This window comes from Sminthopsis crassicaudata, chromosome 2 (genome assembly GCF_048593235.1).
Source record: "Sminthopsis crassicaudata isolate SCR6 chromosome 2, ASM4859323v1, whole genome shotgun sequence".
In the NCBI taxonomy this organism is placed as follows: Eukaryota; Metazoa; Chordata; class Mammalia; order Dasyuromorphia; family Dasyuridae; genus Sminthopsis; species Sminthopsis crassicaudata.
This window is the reverse complement of record NC_133618.1, coordinates 293,998,388-294,023,331: the sequence shown is the minus strand read 5'-3', so window position 1 is coordinate 294,023,331 and position 24,944 is coordinate 293,998,388. Positions and strand designations below refer to the sequence as shown.

The 24,944-nt window shown below is 33.4% G+C and overlaps 1 protein-coding gene across 7 annotated transcripts in view; it reads left to right on the top strand.

Moving 5' to 3' along the window:
- TDP1 (tyrosyl-DNA phosphodiesterase 1) overlaps positions 1-24,944 on the top strand; it is a 145,442-nt gene that overhangs the window by 59,508 nt on the left and 60,990 nt on the right. For all 7 annotated transcript variants that reach the window (XM_074289744.1, XM_074289746.1, XM_074289751.1 and 4 more), the window contains 3 exons: positions 101-149; positions 4,439-4,505; positions 8,152-8,259. In XM_074289744.1, coding sequence (XP_074145845.1) covers positions 101-149; positions 4,439-4,505; positions 8,152-8,259 — 224 coding nt within the window. The remainder of the gene's footprint in view (positions 1-100; positions 150-4,438; positions 4,506-8,151; positions 8,260-24,944) is intronic.

The window sequence follows — 24,944 nt, the reverse complement described above, 5'->3', positions numbered from 1 at the left end:
TGGGAATCAATTGTACCCATGAAGAAGTTTGCCTTAGTGAAAGAAGATCATTTTTTTTTTTACTTGTTATATTCTCAATTTTGTTTCTTTCCTTGTTTAGATTTATCCCACGGTGGAGAATGTCCGGAACAGTTTGGAAGGATATCCTGGTAAATCATTAGTGCTTTATTGGTGGTGGTTTTGAATAAGATAATTTGCAAGAATGGCTTCTAATTTAGAACAATGTTAAGGTCTTCATAGAAGTTGAGGAGAGTGGTGGGAGGAGAAGGGAATCATGGGAGGGTGTCTTTAATCTTCATTAGAGACTCTTTGGAACGTGAAGAATTAGCATTATATAGTGTATAAGAGACACAACCATGGAACCAGAAGACATGGGTTCAAGAATGACTTGAGCTGATGTGTAGTGGCTGTGTGAACCCTGGCAAGTTCCTTAACCTTTAATTACTTTAAGCAAATCTCAGTCTTTAAGATAAAGAGAGAGAATGTACTGATCTGGGTTCATGAAGGGAATTTCCTCACCTGAAATATGTCAGAATGACAGGTCTAGCTCCTATCCCAATAGTCGTTTGATTCCTCACCATTAGCACTTTTGTTTCCTGCCTATAAAGTCTAAATTTAAGTGATATCCAAATTAAAGAACAGATTTTCCTTTGCTATACTGATTCAGGACCTATTTTGTAGTTTTATGCATTCTACACATACAAAAAAGGAAAAGTAGAAATATGGGTCTTCAGGGGGAAGGTGAAGGATTACAAGTAAAATTATTTTTAATCAAGGCTTTTTTTTTTTGGTCTCTCCCTTCTCCCTAATTTAGAACCTGGCTGTAGGTAGGGCAGTCATTTAAAAATATTGTGGCTGCTGAGTATTAATAAAAATCTGATTAGAGAGGTTTTATTGATACTGATAGGGACTAGGCCTTTGATTTCACTGGTCAAGGGAATTTCTGCATGAGAAAGTTCCTCCCTATAATCTACCTTTTATGCAATGAATAATCTTAGTTGCCTCAGAATTTGAAAGGTTAAATGACTTGCCTGGGATCACATAGCTCATATGATTTAAAGAAGCTAATGCTCCATCTTCTTCTAGAAGCTTTTCCCAGACCACTTCAGTCTTAGTACTTCCCTTGAAGATTATTCCCTATTTATCCTTTCTTATCTTGTTTATATGTAATTGTTAATGTGGTTTTCCCCCATTAAACTTAATGAGTTTAATTTAAAATTTAAAGGTGAGGAACCCAGGTTTTTCAAATTACAAGGTCATCTCTCTGCATGCTTGTCTCTCTATTTTTATTGATACTTTTTGTTTTTACTTCACATTAATTTCCAAATATATACCTCCCCACTAAATTTAATAAATAGTTTGTGTTTATATATCATTTTTTAGTTTATAAAATGTCTTAATTGTATAGATTAATAATAATTTGGTTACTGGGTTGTTTTTTTCTTCTTGTCAATGACTAATGAACAAATGATGAACTTGAGAAATTATCAAATGGCACAGTAAATGGGGAAAAGGGATATGTTTGCATTGGATGATAGTTTCAGATCCAGAACAATCTCTATAGACTAAAATGATGGGCCTTGTCTAAAATAACATTATTTAATAGAGTGAAAATAAAGCCTTATGCTCTGATTTTTAAAAATAAATTAATTTCATCAGTATAAGAAAGGAAAAAATGTGACTTAATAACTGGAAAAAGACCTAAGGCTTAAAGTATAGTTCCAACTTAGCGTGAGTCAGCTTTAAGATATGGCAACCCAAAAAGCCATAATGATGTTAGACTTCATTAAGAGACACTTAGTGTTCAGAATGAGAGAATTGCTAATCCCTTGATATTCTGCCCTGGTCAGACTACAGAATATTATTTATCTATGGGCATTTCATTTAGGGAAGGACATTGGAAAGCTGGAATAAGATTCATACAGAGAGCTCCTTCAACACCATTAAACAAGATTCAGTTCCAACAGATATTTATTGTTTATTGTATATAAGGTTATATGTTATTTCTGCCATTTGTAAACTATCATATAAACATGGAACATATAAACAATTCAATTAAAAAATGTCCGATGCCTATTGTATATGAGACTATATATGTTGAACATAAAATAATATTTTAGATAAAATTATTTAATTTTTAGTTAGAGGAGGATCATTAGTTAAAGGTATTGGGAATATTTCATCTGTAGAAGAAAAGACTGGGGGGAAGATATGTTAGCTGATCCTCAGGTATTTGAAGGTTGTAAAGGCGGTTAGCTTGGCTCCAGAGGGCAAGACTAGTCAACTAGTTAAACAGTTCAGAAAACTATTGGGAAGTTGTAGTATAGTTAATTTAAAGTTTATTGTGAGTAAAAAGTTCCTAATATACCTCTCTTAGGAGAGCATGGAGTTCCTTTAGCTAAAAGTAGTAAATATGAGACTGGATGATCTTTGTTGAAAATGTTGTAGAAAAAAAAGAAAATGTTGTAGTAGAATTTGGGGGAGGCAGATGTTGGTTGGATCAGATAGATACTGAGGTGTCCCTTCCAACATTTAGCCTCTGTGATTGATTTGTTTTTGACAAGTAACATAAATTTGTTAGAAGGCTATTTTGAAATAAAGAACTTAGTAAAGTAGGGCAGCTAGGTGATACAGTGGATAGGGTGTCAGGCCTGGACTAAGAAAGATTTGAGTTCAAATGTGACATTAGACACTTAGTAGCTGTATGACCCTGGGCAAGTCACTTAACCCCTGTTTAACTCAGTTTCCTCATTTGTAAAATGAACTACAGAAAGAAATAGCAAATCATTTCAGTATCTTTTCCAAGGAGCCCCAGGGAGGGGGGATGGGAAGCTGAGGAGAGAAGGAACCTTAAATGGGGTCACAAAGAAAAGACTGAAATGACTGAATAACAACTTATTAATATGTCTCATCTAAGTAATAAAGCTCAGATAATTTCAATGAGACTTCAGGAAATAATATTGGGGTTTGGGGAGAATGGGAAGAGGCATATTTTTTTGTGCTTTGAACATAGTCTATCATCTGTTATGTTCTTTAAAAATTCACTTTTAATGAAGAATATTATATTTTAGATAAAGCTGTTTTTTAAAACTAGTACAGATGCTACTAATGTGTTTAGTTTTGTAAAGCAAGAGACAGATTATACCCTTTTAAAAATTCTAGTTATGAATTTTCTAGCCATAGTGAGCTAAATTTCAAACTCTTTCTCCTTTTTTGTGGAGATAATTTAATTAACTTCAAGCTATAATTTCATCTCAAACCATATCTGTATTTGGGAAAGATAGAGTGGTGGAAAAAGCATTGCCTTTAGAAGATGACTTGGCTTCCTGTCTTTCTTATGTCACTTTTAGCTATTAAACCTAGGTATGTTGCTTCATATCATATAATTCAATCAATTATCAGCTAAAAGTTTCATTAAACAGGTGTCTTTTGGGGGGAAATCCAAAAATCTTACTTCCAGATATTAATATTTGATATTTATGTTCTTTAAATGTTTGCAGAATTCATAGACACACAAACTCACATATGCAATACATACATAATACACATTCAACTCATTGATCCTTATCACAATTGTTGATTTGTGTATATATTATGTGTTATTGATGTGTCTATAAATTTCTAAAACATTTAAAGAAAAACATAAATGTCAAGAATTATTATTTTCCAGTTTTTTCTAGTTTAAAAAAAAACCTCATTATTGCTAAATGAAAATTTTTCTTGGGTTTAATTTATATAATTATAACTCCCCCCCTCTTATATTTAAGAACCTAGTTGTTTGGGTCATATTCTGCACAGTAATATAATTTTAGATTTGAAAAGGCACTTGAAGACCATCTAATCCCCATTGTAAAGATAGGAAAACTGAGCTTCAATGAGAAGTTACTTACATAGGATAACTGACTAGTTGGTAGTAGACAAGAGATAGAATAGAACTCTTGACTTCTGAATGCGTAATTCAGAACTAATCTTCTACTAAACTACACTATTCTTTAATTCAGAATCATAAAAGTTAGAAAGTACCTTTATAGATGAGAAAACTGATATCCAGAGAATTTAAATAATTTACTCAACATCATATAGGAAGCTACTGAGTTACAAAGTCTAAATTCAAATCTAATTTGCTCTAATTCCAATTCCAGTGTAGGTTCACTATATTCTGATTCTTTTCAATATTTTCAAGCCTTTCATTGCCCTGTGGCAAGTATGTGTTGCTTAATGTTCTTTTCCAGGAAAAGAAACCTTAGTTGTAGGGCTTGGACAATTATTTTTTCAAAGAAAGATTTTACAAAGTTAATGAAGATAGTATTTTTAAAAATCTACTTATTGGTGGTTTACTGAAATTTTTTTCAAGGACTCTTCTACCTGGCTTGCTACTTTTTAGAAAGTTCTCTTGAAGCATTTTCTAACCTATTTTGTCTTCTGCTTGTCTTAAAAGCTGGTGGCTCTCTTCCATACAGTTTACAGACTGCAGAGAAACAACTCTGGCTCCATTCCTATTTTCAGTAAGTACCAGTTTTATGATATTTGTCGATGTTAAAGATGATGACAACAATTGACAATTAAGTAGCATTCTGAAGTATGCAAATTACCTTAAGGACAGTATATTGAGCCTCACTAAAGCCTTGTGGCAAGATAGAGTGAGATGTAGGAAGACAGTGACTTGCCCCATGCTTCCATCACAAGTAAATGTCAAAGACAGGAGTTCTACCTGTGCTTTTCTAATTACAAATTCAGAATTCTCTCTCTTATACTACTTTTCAAAAATAGAATATGCAGCATACAATTATAATGATTTTTTTGTCTTTTTTCTTTATTTGACTACTAAAATAACAAAATAAAAGAATTTTTTAAAAATTCTGGAGAAAGTCAAGAAGATAGCTTTTCCCCTGTTAAGGAGAAGGTAGTTAATTTAAATATTGGTGGGGGCGGGGCATATTTTAAAGAACACTGAGATTGGACATCAGTCATATTGGATATCCTGGCATGTAATATAAATAAAGCAGCATTTTAATCCCTTATAATTAAAATACCTCTTACCCATTTGCAAAACTATTAGTTTTGACTTTTAAAAGAGTTCATCAGCTGCTCATTCTAGAATAGAGATTTCAAACCCTGTGGGATTGGGCTGGTTGTATTCTGTCACATCATGTTATGTGTTCCTTGGTTCAGAGGAAGATGTGTTTTTATTAGCAAAAATTTAAATAGTTGTACAAAAGGATAATTAAAGGAAATGCCATATAAGTTTGGAACCGTTGTACACAAGAAAATCAATAAACATTTATTATGTGTCTACTATGTGCCAGGCACTATGCTAAGTGCTAAGAATACCAAAAGGTGAAAGCCAGTCCCAGTCCTCAAAGGTCTTACAGTCTAGTGGGGGAGACAACTTGCAAACAAATCTATATAAATAAATTATATATAGGATAAATAGAAGATGAAGGAAAGAAAGCTTTCTGTAGAAGGTGAGACTTTTAGGACAGTGGACTCTGTCCCATCACATCCCTGTGGATAATCCTTTCACTATTAAAAGTTTTCAGTTCACCCCTGCCTTCTCATCCTCATGTCTTTGAGTCTTTTATAAAGCACCCAGCTAGTACATTAATAACTTTCCATTAGATCTTTTCATAGCTCATGGATTCTATTGATCACTAGGTTGTATATATTTTTTCTCTTCTTGCTACTTAACTATCCTATCTTTTTCTTGCAGTCATATGTATATTATATGCTATTTTTGACTGTAAGGCCTTGTTGGCAACATATTGCAGAGAATTTACACCCATCATGTGTCTTCCGATTGCCTTCTTTGATTTGTGGCCAATACCACATTGTTGGAAAAATAACAGTTTTGCAAAACCAATAGTGCTATACATTTTCCCAAGTGCAGTTCAACTGAATCTACTCTTTATAATGTTTTATAAGGTGGTATTTCTTATAATTTCTTCCTTTGTTTTCCCCCATAACAAAAGCAAATTAGCTTATAATTTAAACCTCCCAGTGTTGTTATAAGAATAAATTAAAGTATCATTTTTCAAACCCAAAGATCGCATGTAAATGCTTGCTGTTATGACTTTAAACCAACAGTACTCTTGTCTTCCATGACAATAATTATTTTCCCCTTTTTGTACACTATACAAAAGTTGATAGTGAAAAGTACCAAATACCTGTGGAATTTTGAGCAACTTTGTTAACTTCTCTAAGTCTCAATGATCAACATTTAATCCCCTATAATGTCAAAATCAGTTCATGATTTAGACATAACGGGTGATACTATCAGCAAATTAGTAGAGCAAGGGATAGTCTACTTGTCAGATTTGTAGAAAAAAGAGGAATTTATGGCCAAAGAAGAATTAGAAAACATTATGAAATGCAAAATGGATAATTTTGATTACATTAAATTAATACAAAGCCATTGTGGGCAGGATTAGAAGGGAAGCAGAAAGTTGAGGAAAAAATTTTACAGTCAGTGTTTCTGAGGAAAGGCTTAATTTTTAAAATTTATAAAGAACCAATTCATATTTATAAGTATATGTCATTCCTCGGTGGATGAATGGTCAAAAGATATGAACAGATAATTTTCACATAAAGAAATTAAAGCCATTTCTAATTATGTGAAAAAATGCTCTAAAATCAGTATTGAGTAGAGAAATGTAAATTAAAATAACTCTCAGGTACCACATCACACCTCTCAGATTGACTAACTGGAAAAGATAATGATACATGTTGGAGGAGTATGGGAAAACTGCAACACTAATACATTGTTGGTGGAATTATGAACTGAACCCCCACCATTCTGGAGAACAATTTGGAACTATGACCAAAGGGCTATAAATCACTGCATACCCTTTTATCCTGTAGTGCTTTTACTGGATCTGTATCCCAAAGAGAATATAAAGAAAGGAAAAGGACCCATGTGTGCAAAAATTGTAATGGCAAGGAACAGGAAATTGAGTGGATGGCTATCAGTTGGGGAAAATGAATAAATTATGATATATAAAGGTAATAGAATATCATTGCTCTGGAAGAAATATTGAGCAAGCTGAATTCAGAAAATTCTGGAAAGACTTGCATGAACTGATGCTAAAGAAAATAAACAGAATCAATAGAATATTGAATATAGTAACAGCAAAATTATGTGATGATCAACTCTGATGGACTTGAGTCTTCTTAGCAATGTGGTGATTCAAGGAAATTCCAGTAGATTTGGCATGGAAAATGCCAGCCACATTCAGAGAGAGAGTTATGGAGACTGAATGTGGATTTTTTTATGATTTTTCCCCCCCTTTTTGAAGTTTTTCTTGAAAATACGTTTAAAAAGTATTGTATATATTTAACCTATATTAGATAGTTTGCTGTCATGGGGAAGTGAGAAAGGAGAAAAATTTGGAACACAAAGTTTTATGAAATTGAATGTTGAAAGTTATCTTTACGTGTATTTGGAAGACTAATATATTATTGAAAAAATTTTTAGAAATTGGTGATACACAAAATTGCTTCTGAGCCTCATTTTACTCAGTTGTCAAGATAAGAATGCAAGATTATTATCAATTGTTAAGTTCTTTATGATAACATGTGTGTTACATGGTATCCACTTTAAGATGTTGGCAGATTAACTGAATTTTAAATTATTCATATAAACTGATGATTTTTAGCATACATTTTAATATCTGCAGCTTCTCAGGCTTCCCATTCTAGTCATCATTTGTCATTGTGTACTAGATGTCCTGAAAAATAGGTTAGGGATTTTTTATTATTGGAGTAAACAGAATAGTATGTTTTCCTTCAAGTTCACTAAACATTGGGGGAGGGGGAGAGAATGATTTATAGAAATATTTTGAAACTATGACCCAATGGCATAATTTTAGTATTCTTGGGCTTTTTTCATTCATCATATTTTATTATGAACATTGAAAATTTTGATCTCATTCTGTGACACCAAGCTCTAAATTGTAGTAGTTTGTCAAGGTTTCTTAAATTCATTGCAATTTCAGCCTGAAGGAGACATTAGAAATGACCTAGTCCATTGCTGTCATTATGCGCAGAGTGAGTCTGTATTACTCAATTCACATTGTCATGTATTTCTGACATTGAGAGCAAAGCCAGTTTGACATTGGTTGATGGAAAACTAATGTACATTTTTCCTTTGTCCAGCAAATGGTCAGCAGAGACCTCGGGTCGTACCAATGCCATGCCTCACATTAAGACATACATGAGACTTTCTCCAGACTTTGCAAAGATGGCTTGGTTTCTCGTCACAAGGTAAGTAATCTTCATGTTCTTGTGGAAAGGATATTTTAAAATATCTCGGTAAGTGGGTTCAAGAAACACAGGAAGACTTGTAGAAACTTATTCAAAGGGAAAATGTGACATACAATGAACTTAGAAGTCCTATGCAATGTAATATCCTCCTTGGTCTTTAAGAAGAATGAAGGGACAGGAAATTGCTTTGTCTTTCTGGGTCAGATTGATCTTGATTAATTGATTTATTTCTTTGTTACAAAAGAAGACTCCTTTGAAAATGGAATGGGAGTAATGGTGGCCGGGTACATACAGGGTGAAGGCCACCCAGAATTACTGATATATAAAAACAAAAGACATTACTGTAACTACTTTAAAAATTAAGATTCCTGCTCTAGAATAGCCCTACCAGTGATATTTGCCCTAAGTTGAAATCAAGATTTTTTCCAAGACCAAAGAGAAAATTTTCCCTTGAATTTGTGTGATAAATGTCCCACACTATTTTCTTTCTTTTTAAAAAAAATATTGATGCCTTTTTATTAAGCCATTTAAAATTATTTGGGTTTGTGTTTTTTTGTTTTTTTTTTTTAGTTATTGAGCATTTCTGTTCTTTTCCTCTGATCTTTCCTCACTTCCCAACTATAGAGAGAAAATTTTAAAAAACCAAGTAACAAACAGAATTGAGCAAAATACATTTTCACAATACTCATGTCTCATTCTGTATCTTAGGATCATCTCTTCTTTGTTTGGAGATAGGTAACAGATTTCTTTATGATTTCCTTGTGGAATCATGACTGGCCACTACACTGATTTGAGTTTAGTTTTTCAGAGTTGTTTTACCACCTTTTTATACCACCATAGACATGTCCAATTTTATAATATCCTACTTCTTCCTTGTTCCTCTCCCTCCCTCTACCACCCTAAATCAATTTTGTTGAAAGAAAGAAAGAAAATTTGGAAAAGCTAACTCTCATAGCAAATCTGTGTGGTAGTGATATTTTGCATCCTTTTCTTCCTGGAAGTAACTAAGCCCAGATTGATCTGAAACCAAACATTATGTAATAAATGTAGAAAAGCATTAAATTAACAGATGAGGTTTGAGTTCCAATTCTGGTTTGGCCATTTTTTACTTTTTTTTTTTTTTTTTTTTTTTTTTTTTTTTAATCTTGGGTACATTGGGAGTTTTTTGGTTTATTTTCCTTTCGGTTTTTTAAAAATTGTTTTATTTCATAAATTAAAAATAAAATAAACATTTCCATAACATCTTACCAATAAAAAAGGATTATTGCATATGAAACTGCAAAACTATTATGTAAAACTTGCTATTAGTTTGAGTTTCCTCAACTTTATAATGATGGGGTTTGATTCTTTGATATTTTGATATTCTTTTTTATTTTGTTGCATTATATAAGGTTACTAATTCATATTTGTGAATTAATGTAAATTGTTTTCAAGAAAATATCTCTATGTCATAGTTATATTGCCTATGTCTTGTTTGTACAAAACTGTTTGCATATTATCTCCTCTGTTACATTGTGTATATTCCTGTGAACTCCTTGAGAGCAGGTGTTGTTTTTTGCATTTCTCTGTTTCCTCTGCTTAGGAAGCACTTGGCACATAGTAAATGTCTAATATTTTGATTGTTGTTGACATTCCCTCTCCCAACTTTAACTCACATTTTTTTATGACTTAAAAAAAAAAAGAAAGAAAGAAAGAAAGAAATCTGATTATTCTAGTTTTTCTGTATTTCACAATCTTTATTGGAGAGTAGGCCTTAGCATGGAGCTTTGTAATTTCTTCCTATCAATCCATTCAGCAAAAATTTATTGAGCACTTATTATATTTGCTAAATGTTTATTAAGTCGAGTCCAGTGTGTTAGGCATGGTACATTATGTAAATATAAAGAACTGCTCAAACTAATGGAATTTCTAGTTATGTTTTCATATAAATACATTATGGATTATAAGTAGTTAACATGATGAATAGTATGCATAGAATGCAAGTGATCATTTCCTTTGGAAAGAAGGTTGGGCATCAGGGAGAGCATGAGGAAAGAAGTGCCATTTAACAATATGGCTTTAAAAAAGGATAGTCAGATTGCAGCATTGGAGGGACCCCTGAAGGTCCTCTATTGCAACCCATTATTTTACAAATTACCTAAGGCCACCCAAGTATTTAGTATTTGAACCCAGGTCATCTTGATTCCAACCCCAACATCCTTTCTTAAGATTCAGCAGACAGATGGGGGGGGTCAGCCAAATATGGGCATTGTCAGCCCAGGTACAAAGGAAGAAGATTGCCAGATGTATTCAAGAAGTTCATACCATTTCATCTGAAGTTTAGAGTTAATAAGAATGAATATTGTTAGATAAGTTAGGTAGATTGGAGCCAGATTGGATGTGTGTTAAATGCCAACTTAAGCCCCTAGTGCCAGGGGACCAATAAAACAGTTCTATCTTGTTCTTTGTTGCAAATATCTTCTCTGAAATGTGCACATATATGTGGGGGGCATATATGTATGTGTGTACACATCTGACTATAAACACAAATGCACATGTACATGCATACATTGTGTGTGTGTATTTCATACCTTAGGTCAAATATAATTCTCTCCTAGGTGTGTGACACATACTTTTAGCCTGACCAAATACTATTCAATGGAAAAATAGTATTATAATGTAATATATCTATATGTGAAATACATTAATTTTCTGTGTGTATGTTGTGTAGATAGGTAGATAGTTTGTGTAGCATTTGGTTATGCTTAGAGTGTGTCATGCTTTAAGCCAAGGTTTATACTGAAATTGCTTTTGGAAGAACATGTAATGGGACAAAATTAAAGCTTAAGAATCAGTATCTAAAACTATGCCCAAAGGGTTAAAAAAAACTTTGCATCTCCTTTGACTCAGCAATATCAATATTAAGTCTATAGTCCAAAGAGATCAAAGGAAAAATATCTATATATACAGAAAATATTAATGGCAGCTTTTTTGTGTTGGCAAAAAAAATTTAGAAATTAAGAGGATACCCATTAATTAGGAAGTGGCTAAACAGATTGTGTGTGCTTGTGATGGAATACTATTGGGCTGCTAAAAAACCCTGCAAAGATTTAAGTGAAATGAGCAGAACCAGGAGAATATTGTGCATTTTAGCAGCAATACTGTAGATGATCAACTGGGAATGACTTGGTTCTTCTGCTCAATACAATGAGCCAAAATAATTCTGAAGGACTTAGGAAAATGTTGTCTTCAAAGACAGAAACTGAATGAGTCTAAGGCAGATTGCAGCATAGTGGTTTTTTTGGAGTTTTTTCCAAGTTTTGTGATTTTTTTTTTTATTCTTTTGTTCTCTGTTTTCTTTTGGCTAATATGGAAATGTTTTGCATGACTGCATATGTATAATCTATATCAAATTGCTTGTCTTCCCAAGGAGGAGGGAGATGGGAAAAACTGGAAGACAGAGGGAAGGGGGAGAGGGAAGGATGTTTTGGAACTCAAAATTTTTAAAAAGAAATGTAAAAAAAAAATATTTATACATATAATTGAGGAAAAAAATTAAAATGAAATATAAAAAAAGTGAAACAACACCTAAATCAGTTAGGCTTTCTTATAGCTTATTATACCTTTTTAATAGAAACTGGGATAATCAGAACTTTACATAATTGAGTCCCTTCTTTGGAGATTTTTTTGAAAAAAGAGGTTTCTGTTCCCTTGAAAAGTAAATCAGAACAGCACTATGACTAGGCCATTAATTTTTGATTTCCAGTCTGAATTCAAACTATTAGGCAATTCTGTATGACTCAATGATGCCATAGTTGATGCCAGTAGCTACTAATTAATGAAAATTATGAATTTTGCCCGAGAGACATATCCTTAACTTAACAAAAGGTACTGTTTATCCAGAGGTAGTTTTAAAAGACTTTTAAAAAATGATAAATGGAAATTGGTGTCTAGTTGATCTTTTATTCCATTATTTATTAGGATCGAATAATTACTTTGACTTACAGGAGGAAGGATTTGGTTTATAGACAAAGAATTTCTTGAGAGTACATCTGATTTGTTACCCCCTTCTAAACTCTTATTTCCACAGCCCATTGTTTCCCACCCAAAGTCAATCTCAGTTTTACTTCTGTGACTTGTAGCTGAGCTACCTTCATTGATGAGTGATGAAAAATCACCCAACTCACTAAAATTAATTGGCTCTAGACCTGCTTCACATTCCTTCTAGCATCAACCGGAAAAACTAGTATAGGCGTCTTGCCATCTAGTCCTTGAGTGTGGATCCCCTCCCCCTGTGATCCAACTCTTTGGGAACAATGATAAAGTCACTGCTACAATTGTTCCTGGAAAAGAGATGCGATGGAGGACTGCTTCGTGGTTTCAGTCAGTTCTTGGGACTCTTCAGGCCAAAACTCTCTTTCCTGGCCCCAGCATTCCTTTTTATATATCATATCTTCCTGTTATAATGGCAGCTATTTGAGGTCAAGATCTCTTCCCCCTTCTGTTTTGTATCCCCAGTTCTTGTTGTGTGGTGGTATTTATAATATAGTGGTATTGTAACGTAGAGTATTTAACAAATGCTTGCTCATTCATAGTGTTTGGTTTGTTTTTTTTTTTTTTAAGTCTTTTGAAGGTCTGTGATCTTATGATTAGTACCTAAAATATTTCTAATTAAATATTAGCTTAGAAAGTACTAAAGAAGGTTAAAAGGGTCCTAATATGTGGAATTGTGGTCATAAAAATAAAACACATTTGCAGTATCCCTGTGGAACAGTGGTGTCAAATCAGTTAGCAATGGAGGCCATTAAGCTCTACATTAAAAAAATATAGTCGGCATGTTTGATGCCTCCACTGTGGAAAATAGAATAAGCAAGTACTGACTGGCAGAATCTCAAGTGGGAAAAGCCAAATATGACTTGCCACAAAGTTTAGAGATCAATAAATTATTAGCCCTCACCTGTCTCATTAATTCCAGTCTTACTTATCTATCTGCCTATTGAACATCTCTAATTGGATATCTGGTAGATATCTTAAATTCAACATGTCCAAAACTAAACTCAGTGTCATTCTCCCCTGAACTTCCTTTTAATTTTCCTAGTACTGTTGTTGTCTTTTGTTTGACTTTTCAAGCCCTTCATAATCTGGCTTCTTCTTGCCTCTCCATTATTCTTATACCTTACTTCTTCTGCATACTCTGATCCAGTAATACAACCTTTTTGCTTTTTTAATTATTTATTATTTATTATTTTAATTATTAAAAATTAATTATTTATTATTTTAATTATTAAAAATTAATTATTTATTATTTTAATTATTTTTACACAGTACAGTCTCTCAATCATTTTCACTGATTGTCCCCTATGCGTGAAATGCTTTCCCTCCTCTTCTCCTATTTACTAGCTTCCTTCAAGTCTCAACTAATGTCCCAATCTTCTTCAGTTCTTTAATTTAATTTTCAACTTAATGCCTTCCCTTTGAGATTGCCCTTAATTAATCTTATATGTGTGGCCTGTGTATATTCACATAGCTATTTGAATGTGTGAGTATACACACACATATAATATACACATACACACATATATTCACATAGTTGTTTGAATGTAATCTCCTTTATTAGTTTGTGTGCTCCTTTAGAGCAGGGACTGTTTTTTGGCCTTTTATTTTTTTTTTTATTTATTTTTTTTTATTCCCAGTGCCTTGCCACATAGTAGGTGCTTCATAAATACTTGCTAGCTGACTTACTGACTTGCCCGTCTCTTTTTTCCCCCAGCTATGTTAGAATAGGCAATCAGATCATTTATAGATGAGATGTGTAAGGCTATTATTACTTCAAGTTTCAAATATTTATATTCAATCAGCAGCCAAAGAACGGCATTTGAAAGAAAAGATAATAGACTTTACCTAGAGTTGAGATTGAAAAAGACAGCTATAAGCAGTAGGATGGAAGAGCAAGGAATTTTAAGGGAATAGTGTAATTGTTGTTGAAATGACTGTCCATGGTGGTAAGAAGGCATTTTGGGAAACCAGAAGTAGACTTATGTACTTTAGGGGTCATGAAACTGGTATTCCTAATCATGATGGAAATTTCTTTCTTATTAAACTACAATTTCTCATTAAGCTACAATCACTCTCTTCATCTCAAAACAGCTCTACTTGAGTGTAAAAGCATTGGAGGAATGTGAGAGGGAATTTATTTGGTTCTGGATATGGCCTGGTTGGTTCAGGGTAGTAAGTCACTGATTTGGGTTGGGGGGGGGGTGTATTTAAGTATATCTGTAAATCCACGAAATAATAACATACAATTCAACATACATTTACTAATCACCTACTTTATAAGGAATCTTTCAATGGGGAAATAATCCAAGTTTAATTAATATAAAATTTCTGCTACCATGAAGCTTCTTGCAGTCTCAAGTGGTATAAAGAAATCTGTCTTGATATTCTTATTGTATAAATATTCATATGTGCTTAAAGTTTCTATGATGTCAGTACAAGTACCTTGTATGATAACTTTTTCAATAGAGATCACAACTGAGACCTCCAACTTGGTAAAGTTCTAGGGAATTGCTTGAAGAGTCTATGTTAATTTCCCAAGATCACACAGTGTCAGAACTAGTTTAAAAAACAACAACAACAACAACTCTGGTCTTCTGAACTTTATTTCTTTATATTTTCTTGTACGTAATTGTTCTATCTCCTCCATATAAAATGGCTGTATGAGAAGTCATAATGTTGGAGTTGGTGTTCAAAGGTTATCTAGTATATCCAAGAATAATAAAAAGTTAGATTGCTACTAAACTGTAGAGAAGATAGAATTTTACTTGGTATTTTCATATCATTAAAGGAATTGGCTAATGGACATATATATATATATATACATATATATATATATATGTAGGTATTTCTAACTTCCATTAGTTCAAATTATTTTTAAGCTCCTCAGATCTTTTAACATTAACTCTAATTTTGACACACAATCAATAAGTATTAAGTACCTACTATGTATTTATACTATGCTAAGCACTAGAGACTTGAAGACAAAAAATGAGAGCCCACACTGAAATATCTTGCCTGCTATTGAGATACACATATGTAAAGATATTTGGAATTATTGCAAAATAATTTTTTTGCATTTTAATAGAATTTTATTTTTCCAAATACATGCAGAGATAATTTCCAACATTCACTTTTGCAAAACCTTGTATTACAGATTTATCTTCTTTTCTTTCCCTTTCTTCCTTCCCCAAGACAGCAAGCAAACTAATATAGGTTAAACATGTACAATTCTTTTAAACATATTTTTATGTTCATCATGCTGTGCAAGAAAAATCAGCTCAAAAAGGAAAAAAAAAAACATGAGAATAAAAAACAAGAAACAAACAATAAGAAAATGTTATGATCTACTGTTAGGATTACTAGGTGAGAACTCAGAATGTCTGGACAGTGACAAGGTGAGAATTCAAGTTGACTTGACAGCTCTCTGGCTCAGACCTTTGGTTCGGGCCTTTAAAGGGAGTTTACACCTTAGGAATTCTAGGAGGAGCAAGCTCATTGGTTGAAGTAATGTTTCCCAGAAGCCCTTGCGTTATCCCACACCCATTCTCTGGGAGGATAAAAGAAGGGCAGCATTGGGTCTGAGAGAATGGACTCTGGGATAAAGTCTTGACGCCAGGCAGGCTGATTTGAGAAAGGACAAGAGTTGGAGGAGATTCAGAGCTCCCAAGAAACCTGCGCACAGAGGAAAAGATTTTACTGATCTCCTCCCAGAGAAGGATTATAATTGAGCAGATGACCGGACTCTCACAATTCAAGAACATAACAATCTACATTTCAGTTTTCATAGTTCTCTCTGGATTCAAATGGCTCTCTCCATCACAAGTCTATTGGAATTGCCTTGAATCACCTCATTGTTGAAAAGAGCCACATCCATTACAGTTGATCATCATATCTTGCTATTACTACGTACAGTGATCTCCTGATTCTGCTCACTTCACTTAGCATCATGTAAGTCTTTCCAGGCTTTTCTGAAATCAATCTGCTCATTGTTTCTTATAGAAAATAATATTCTGTGACATTCATGTACTATATAACTTATTTAGCCATTCCCCAATTGATGGGTAGCCACTCAATTTCCAGTTCCTTACCATTACATCAAAATACACCAAACACTAAATAAATTCAATTTAGAAACAGATCACTAGCATTGGATGAGAGGGAATCCAGAAAGGCTTATGGAAGGTGAAGAATAGAATGTGTTCTGGGAGGAAAAAAATGAAAAGTGATGTCATTCCACATATGGGAGATGGCCAAAGGAAAGGCAAAGAGATGGGAAAAATCTAGTGTAGCTAATTGGTAGAGAATGGTAAGGGGGTGTAATATATTAATAAGTTGGATGGAGCCATGTCATGAAGGACTTTAAAAGACAAAAGAGAGGAATTTATATTTTATTCTAGAGGAAATAAGGACCCACTAGAGTTCCTTTGGAAAGAACAGTGATGTGATCAGACATATATGTAAGGAAAAATCATTTTGGTAACTTTAAAATGAATTATAGTAGAAAGAGACATGAGGCAGGAATATAATAAGAGATTGATATATTTTATTGTAGGGGTGATAAAGCACTAAGTTAAGATGATATACAATGAATATAGCAAATATACAATGAAATGAAATGAAAAGATTTTACAGCTTATTGAATATGTGAAATGATATAAGTTGTGCAGAACACTGAGATTGTGAATTTAGGAGACTACAAATCCTGGAGAATGAGAGGTATTAAATAATGTATCCTTGACAAAACTGTGTTTTGCATTATCAACAAATGTTAACTAAGCTTGCTTTTAGTACAGTACTTAACCTCATAGTCACTAAATAAATGCTTCTTGAATGACTCACTAACTTAACTAATGTTGGCAACTTTTTATTATAATTATAATTGTAAAATTTGAGATTCCTTTTCAGTTGAATTAAGTTCCAAAAGGATATATTGAGTATCAGCTATTGGTTAAATGCTTTATTCCTGTAATAGTTAGTGATTATCTGAAATGTGCTTTTATAAATGAAAAAGCATTAAGCCTTGAGTCAGAAAAGCTCAGTTGCAATTCCAGCTTTACCACTCTTAGTAGTTGGGTGCCCCTAGATCAGTTGTCATTTCCTCATCTGTAAAATTAAGCTAATAGTACCATTATTATCCATTTCATTTGGATGTCAGTCATAGCATTCTCTCTAATTATCTCCTCTTTTTCTTCCTCATTAACATAATTTCTGTTGCTCTTCAGAATACCATTTTTTAAAATCTTCCCATTCTGATTGGTCAGCCTTCCCCTGTAAAGTATTTAGTCCATTGGATCCTATCTATATTCTTTTAACCTTTTGATATCTGCTATCCTGAATTGTAGGAAATGTGTCACACTATTATGTCCAGCTATCTTGAACTTTGATAAGAGTGATCACTTATAGCTCAGGTTCTCCTCAGTGCAATTTCAGGTTATCACTTCTTCCTTGTTAATTATCATCTCTCCACTCTGTGAAGGATGAAGTCAAAATTAGGTCAAAAAGGTGTCAGCACTCTGACAGGTAGAGGACATCAGGAGATTTTTGCATAATTGAAGCTCCCTGTCACTTCAAATATCACATCTACTTGCCAGATGTGTGATGTTCCCTCAATATCCTTCAGAACAGTCTAAAGAATAGTCTGTCAGGGACATTTTTGCCCTTGATTCTCTATTAATTACCTTGCCTTCTGGCCATCAGTTTCATCATGAATGAATTATCTTACTGTACAGTGATACTCCATTGTTCCTTTTATCTAATCTGTTTAAGTATATGCCCTGTGAGTACATAGTCTAGTTTCATTTCAACAAATGTCAGTGAAACCTGTGAGTTCAGATTATTCTTCCTTGCTTTAAAAATCTTTTTTATGCTGTATATTGCATTTGAAGATGAGCACTTAAGAATATAGATTTTATTACTGTCTCCTACAAGCTACTAGGCTTCTCTCCTGATCTTGTTCTAACTTATTTTATGCTTGCTACTCTTTGTCATACCATACTTGACAGTTCTATGAGGAGGATGCTCCGTCTCTTTAGTAGAAAACCCTCTTGAATAACATCTCAAGACTAGACAAATATTCTTATCCACTACTGTTAATGTGTGCTTTAACTTTGGCATTTCTTATTGTCATGTCTGAGTTGTGACTTCCTTTTAGGGTCTTGCAAAGATACTGGAATGGTTTGCTGTTTTTTTTTTGTTTTGTTTTTTGTTTTGTTTTGTTTTGTTTTGTTTTGTTTTTTGTTTTCCTCCAGCTCATTTTACAAGTGAGGAAACTGAAACAAATATTAACTTGCCATGGGTCAGACAACTGGATTTATCTGAGGCTAGATTTGAACTCAGTCTTCCTGATTCTGCATCTAGTCCTCTATCGTCTGTGTCACCTAGCTGCCTTCACCTTAATAGAGAGCCTGTGATTTCTGTATTTTAAGGTCCAGAAATTTTAATCCTTTTCCTCCTCCTTTGCTAATTGATCATTTCCCAGATCTAGGTTTCTGTAATATTCTCTATAAAATGTAATATTCTCTTGTTGGGGTTTTCATATACCATAACTTACTGATTTTCCTACTGATGGGCATCCACTCAGTTTCCAGTTCCTTGCCACTACAGAAAGGCCAGCTTCTTTTCCTACAGACTAAATCTAATGTCTATTAATTTCAGATGATCACTGGTCCCTTGTTATTCCCTTTCTTTATGTGACATTGGTTCAACTTTCATCCTTTCAATATAAACTAGAATTCACTACTGCTTCATAATATGCCTTTTTCTTCTCTGTTTTATTCTTCATGTTTGATTCATGTTCAGTTAAATGTTTCTGGTAGACTTGGGGCTAAAAAGGCAGAGAAGGGCGTCCATGGGAGACTTTTCCCTTGGACAATTTAATGGCACCTTTTCCTGGGACACTCATACCTAATAGACCCCAGCACTAGTCCTGGACTTGCTCCTCTCCCCAGTTCTGCCGGGACAGATTACAGACAGGGCAAAGGTCGTGCAAAGCAGAGCTGCCCCCTGCCACCTTGGGGAGCTCTAGCAGGTTCTGACCAAGAAGTCGGCCTTCTGTCTATCACAGAGTGGCTAAGCACCTGTCTGAACTGCATTCTGACATGAGACCTACTATGCCCAAAGGAAGAAGAACTGAGACTCCAGTGGGGAAAGAACATGTTCCCACATTGTCAGTAATTCATTTATGTTCCTCGTAAATCAAGGCCTATACTTCCCAGGGCCGCATGTATTGCCTCTGATATTGTCAATAAGTAGGATTTCTGTTATTTATAATTATGTTCATTCTTTATAAATGTGAGAGTAGAAATGCTTACTTCCAGCTTTCTCACTTTGTCTTCTAGGCCCTTGACTATTTTGCAGTTTACATATGTGGAGGTGCAAATTAGAATTTTTAAAATAGTACTTTGTAGGGCAATTTAAAATTTTCCTTAGTTTCTCTGTTCTCATTAGCCAAATGTAACCTCTTTTTTGCTTGATTTATCATGTTCTAGCAGTAGAGTTTTGAAGGTCTGACAGTGACTGATTTTTTTTCCATTTATTAATGTATTCATGATTGTTTTCCAAGTAGTTAACCATCACAACTTTTTGGGCATAATTTTCAGTTCAATCTAACACATTTATTAGTACCTACTGCATTCAAAATTATCTTTGAATTCCATGACCTTATAGGGGGGAAAAAATGGTCCTTGTTACTAAAGCGATTACATCTTAATGGACAGCATAAAATATAGGTCAGGCATTGTATACTAGAAAAAAAAAAGTTCTTCTAAGGTGCTAATATTTAGTTTACGTTTTTTTACATTAATGATATTAGCCAATATTTTTTATCTACCAGGTTTTGGAACCAAGATAGTAAATCTAGTAGAATGCTGTCTTTCTCTTTTTAAAACAATTTTTATAGGATATAGACATTGTAGATTATTTGATTAAAACTTATTTCTGAATCCTGCTGGTCCTAATATAATTTATGTAAAAGTTCATTAATGGTTTGTTTACTTTCTCCTATTCAGAATGTTTTCAATTCCATCCTTAATAGTACTCATTTTGTTGGCATAACTATATACAGCAGTGTACTTGATTAGTTTTTTTTTTTTTTTAATGTCTTCTTTATTCATTTAGATCTTATCTTTCTGATTTCTGATTTGGAAAGTTTAATTTTCCTCTTAATTTTTTATTAAGCTTCCTAATAGGTAATTTATTTGATAGTTATTTTTAAAAGCTTTGTTTCCTTGATTTAATTGTACTCTTATTTTCTATTTCAGTAATTTCTCTAATAATTCTTAATTTTATTTTGCATTTGCTTTTTATACCTTCAGTTGTCTCCTTTTTTTCTCTTTTTAATATAAATGCTAAAAAGAGCATGACTCTGACTCTCTAATGTTTATCTTGAATATAACTTGTTATTGTTTCGAATATTTTAATCTATGGTTGTTTGTTTAATCTGATATTGTTTCTATATTTTAAACATCATTAAATAAGCTACTATAGTTCTTTGTTAACTAGTAGTTTTCTCCATACTTTTAATAAATATATTTTTTAATCATTTGTTTTAAACCTATGACTTTAAATCTTTTTTGTTTAATATAGTATAATCTGTTAGAATTTTGACATATTTTGTTCAATTTTTTTGGCAATCTCTTTAGTATAGGAATTTACTTGATCTGCCATTATGATAGATGCATCTTTACTATTATTCTTTCATATTCAGTATTCTTTTTTAAATACCTATATTTTATTCTTTGTTGATTTCTAATTTCTAATTTGAACACAGCTTTGCAGCATTCCTGAAACCTCTGATTTTCAAATTTTGCAGAATGATAAATTTTATCTCAAACTTTTTAAATATACTTTTTCACAAATATGATTTCTGTTGACCACAGTGTAGGTTGTGATTTTTAATCCATTCAGTAGCATTTTTTATTTTTGTGTTATTAGTTATAGTCTCCTTTTCCACACTTCACTAGAAGATTACTTTTTCTGAAGGAAGTAAATCTTTATTTCATTAATATTAGTCTTAATATGTTAACAGCATAACTAATCCAGACATATACATATAACACTAAAGCATATTTTCTACATTTTAAACTGTGTAAGTATTCTAGAAAATGTAAAATGAAAGTCTTTTTTCACCTTACCTTCCAGTTAAAGATATCTATAGTGACATTGAGATAGCCCAAAACACCTTTGACTTGACCTGGTTTAGCCATTCCTGAATCACAGGACCCTTATTTTGTTTCCTATATTTTGTTGCCACAAATAATGGTATTTATCAGAATATTAAAGTGTGTACTTGAAAGTAATTTGGCTTAGAAAATGAAAGAAAGATGAATCAGTGATGACACTTGAGGTTTCTTTCTGATTGGCTAAAAGAATGGTTACATTCTTTTTACTATTTACATAAGAGAAATCCTTAGAGGTCGTTGATTGTTTGGGAAAAGTGATAGAATTATAACAAATTTGAAGCATGCCCATTCCTATTAAACAGGATAAGTAATACATTGTATCACCATAAAGTAGAGTATTTTAAAGTAATTTCTGAACATTAGATGCAGTATGTTTTCCCTTTGGAAAGCTAAGAATGTTTTCTAAATAAGGTTGCTATTCCTTTCAGTATGTTTGGAAGATTTTTTTTTTTTTTAAATGTTTGGAAGATCTCGAAGAAAATTGTTTTCAGAGATAATTCATGTGTGACACAACAAATTCTGTTTTCTTTGTGATCTCACCATGTTTTCAAACAGAAATAGTTATCTCTTTGCTCACCTGCATTATTCCCTATATTTAGCGGAAATCTTAGTCTTAAGCAAATGCAAAAAAAAGAATATTAAGTTATATGCTGTCCTCTCCATGTTTTGCAAAAGATAGTTTAATTTCATCTCATATTTTTCTATTTTTGATGTTTTTCATAAGTCAATTTGAAACACGATTAGGAGGAAATTAAAGTGTTTGCCAACTGAAAATGTAAGGAGAAAAAAAATTCCCTCTTACAGTGGTTATGCCAGATTATGTTGTTTCTCACATCTGTTTTTTGGTTTTTGTTTTTTTTTTTCTTTTTCCTGCTAAATCATCTACCCTGTTTTGACAATAAGTCAGTTGGTAAGTAAGGGAGTCTAATATTTCCTGATCATATTATCAATAAATATTAATTTAATAAATATTTATTAAGCAGCTACTTTGTCCCGGCACTGTGGGATTTTTCTGTTTCTTCCCATTACATCTACCTCTCTTCATCTTCTCTTTTCTATTAGTGTGCCTCCCAGGGTCTTCTTCCCCATGATTATCCATCACCTCCTAAATCAATTCAGTTCTCTAGCATCTTTTTCTTCACCTGCAAAATGGGGATTATAATACTGGCATTCCCTTTCTAGAGAGGTAATTGTGAGGATCAAATAAGCACATGCATTTACAGAATTTTGTAAATATGAGCTAATCCTTTTTTTTACCACTACTAATAATGACTACTATAACATCATGTTGTGTGATCCTAGTCTTTCCTTATCATCAAAAACCCATGGAGTTTAACTTCCAATGGAGTTTCATTTGTCTTAACTTCCATTTCTTTACAAATGATAGAGTGCTCTTTAGTGTTTTCAGGACAATAAAATTGTCAGGACAATATTAACCTGCTTGTTATTTTTTGATTCCATTTCATCCTCTTAAATAAAATATATGCCAGCTATTTTCCCCAATTCCTTTACCAAAAAAGGACTAAATAAGCTTGGGTTATTGAATGTCGTTGTATCAACCATTACTTATGACTGGTTTTTTGTTTTTGTTTTTGTTTTTTTACTAAACTATGGTCTTTTCCTCTTGGTTGGATTGATATAATTATATTGTGTTGTTGATATGTTACTAGTGCTGTACTTTGAGGGAATTTTTTTCTTTTCCCTTCTTTTTGACTTCTCTTTCAAAAAAAACAAAAAAAAACCAAACACTTATTCAATACTAGCAGTATCTTTGAGCCCTCCAGTATACTCATTTAGTTACCAGTCATAACCTTCTGTAACAGACATTCGGTCTACTTCTGCTCCATTCCTATACCCATGGAACTTTGGTGATAGCCAGAGAATGTCGTGGTGGAACACGAGGCAAAGGAACATAGTTTGATTTGCAGCATTGTCTTGTGCTAGCCAGTTAGGTGGTGCAGTTGGTAGAGTGCCAGACCCAAAGTCCAGGAAAACTGATTTTCCTGAGATCAGATCCGGCCTCAGACACTAGCTGGGTGATTCTGAGCAAGTCACTTAAGCCTATTGGTTCCATTCTTGCCCCACTTCCCTCAAAAAAAAAAAAAAAAAAAAAAAAATCAGTCAGACACAACTGAATAGTGAGAAAAATTGTCTACTGCCTGTATGACGTCAATTTTTTTTTCTTGTAAAATAAGGACGTTGTATTAGATCTCTAAAGTCCCTTCTGGGTCTAAATATATGTTCCCATCTTCCTACTTGGCCTTGTGCAATTACCTCCTGAGTGGTCTTCCTGCCTGCCATTGTTCTTTAAATGTGTCTCACTAACCTTCTGACATTCTCTCTCTCTTGGAACTTATGCCTTCTATTCCATAGCCAGCCTCCATAGAATTAGATTTTGTCTTCTAGACCTCTCTATTTACAGATGAGAAAGAGTATGTGCCTTAACTCCGATCCTACAGATTGCAGCTCAACAATACTAATTTACTTTTTCTTTCTTAGGTAAAAATATCACCACCACTATTTTGCTACTGGTTTCGATATTTCAATAAGACTTCGTCTTTGTCCTCATAGAACTTAAAATGTTGTGGATTATGGTTACGTAGGTGTATAAGTTCATTACTAGAAAATAAATTCAGTCCCTGTTGTTTTCTGAAATACCTTTTCTAGGCTTATTCTCCAACCTCAGCTCAAACGGGCAAGTTAGATTCCCAGAGAGTGGTTGATCCTTCCCTTCAGGATTCTAAGTATAAGCCTGAGAGGCTGGGGGTCGTTTCTGGTATTGTTGTGAACCCTAATTTGGCACGCTTTGCCCTCATTTTTGAGCTGCTTTACCACTTGGCTGTGACTCTTAGTAGAAATGCTAGATTCTGAATTGTCGTAATGTCTTCCTAAAGCTCCCCTGATTGTGACAGATTCTTTTCTACTGTCCATAAAATAATTCCCATATGATGTCATCTACTGTGATTCCATTTGGACCTATTTTATACCTGTGATTGGTTCACCAGAGATGCGTCAGCCTTATTCATGTCTCATTTCTACCTTAGTTTGATTCTGTAATTCAATAAAAGAAGCATCCCTACCTAATCAGTTAGCATAGAGCAGGACATCTTATTACATTAATTGAGGTAGAGGACTGAGAGATCACTCCTTTCATTCGTATCTCCCATATTGAGTGGTGTGGGCACAGTGGAGGGAGTACTAAGCCTGGGGTCAGGAAGACTCATCTTTGTGAATTCTTAATAATAGCCTCAGATGAGTGCTAGCTGTGTGACCCTGGGCAAGTCAATTAACCCTGCCTTATTTTCCTCATTTGTAAAATAAACTGGAGAAGGAAATGGCAAGGCACTCCTGTCTTTCTGCCAAGAAAAATCCCAAATGGGGTCACAAAGAATCAGACATGACTGAACGATATAGTGAGTAGCATGTTGTATTGGATGCCTCCCTCATTACTCTCTCAGTAAATGTCTTGAA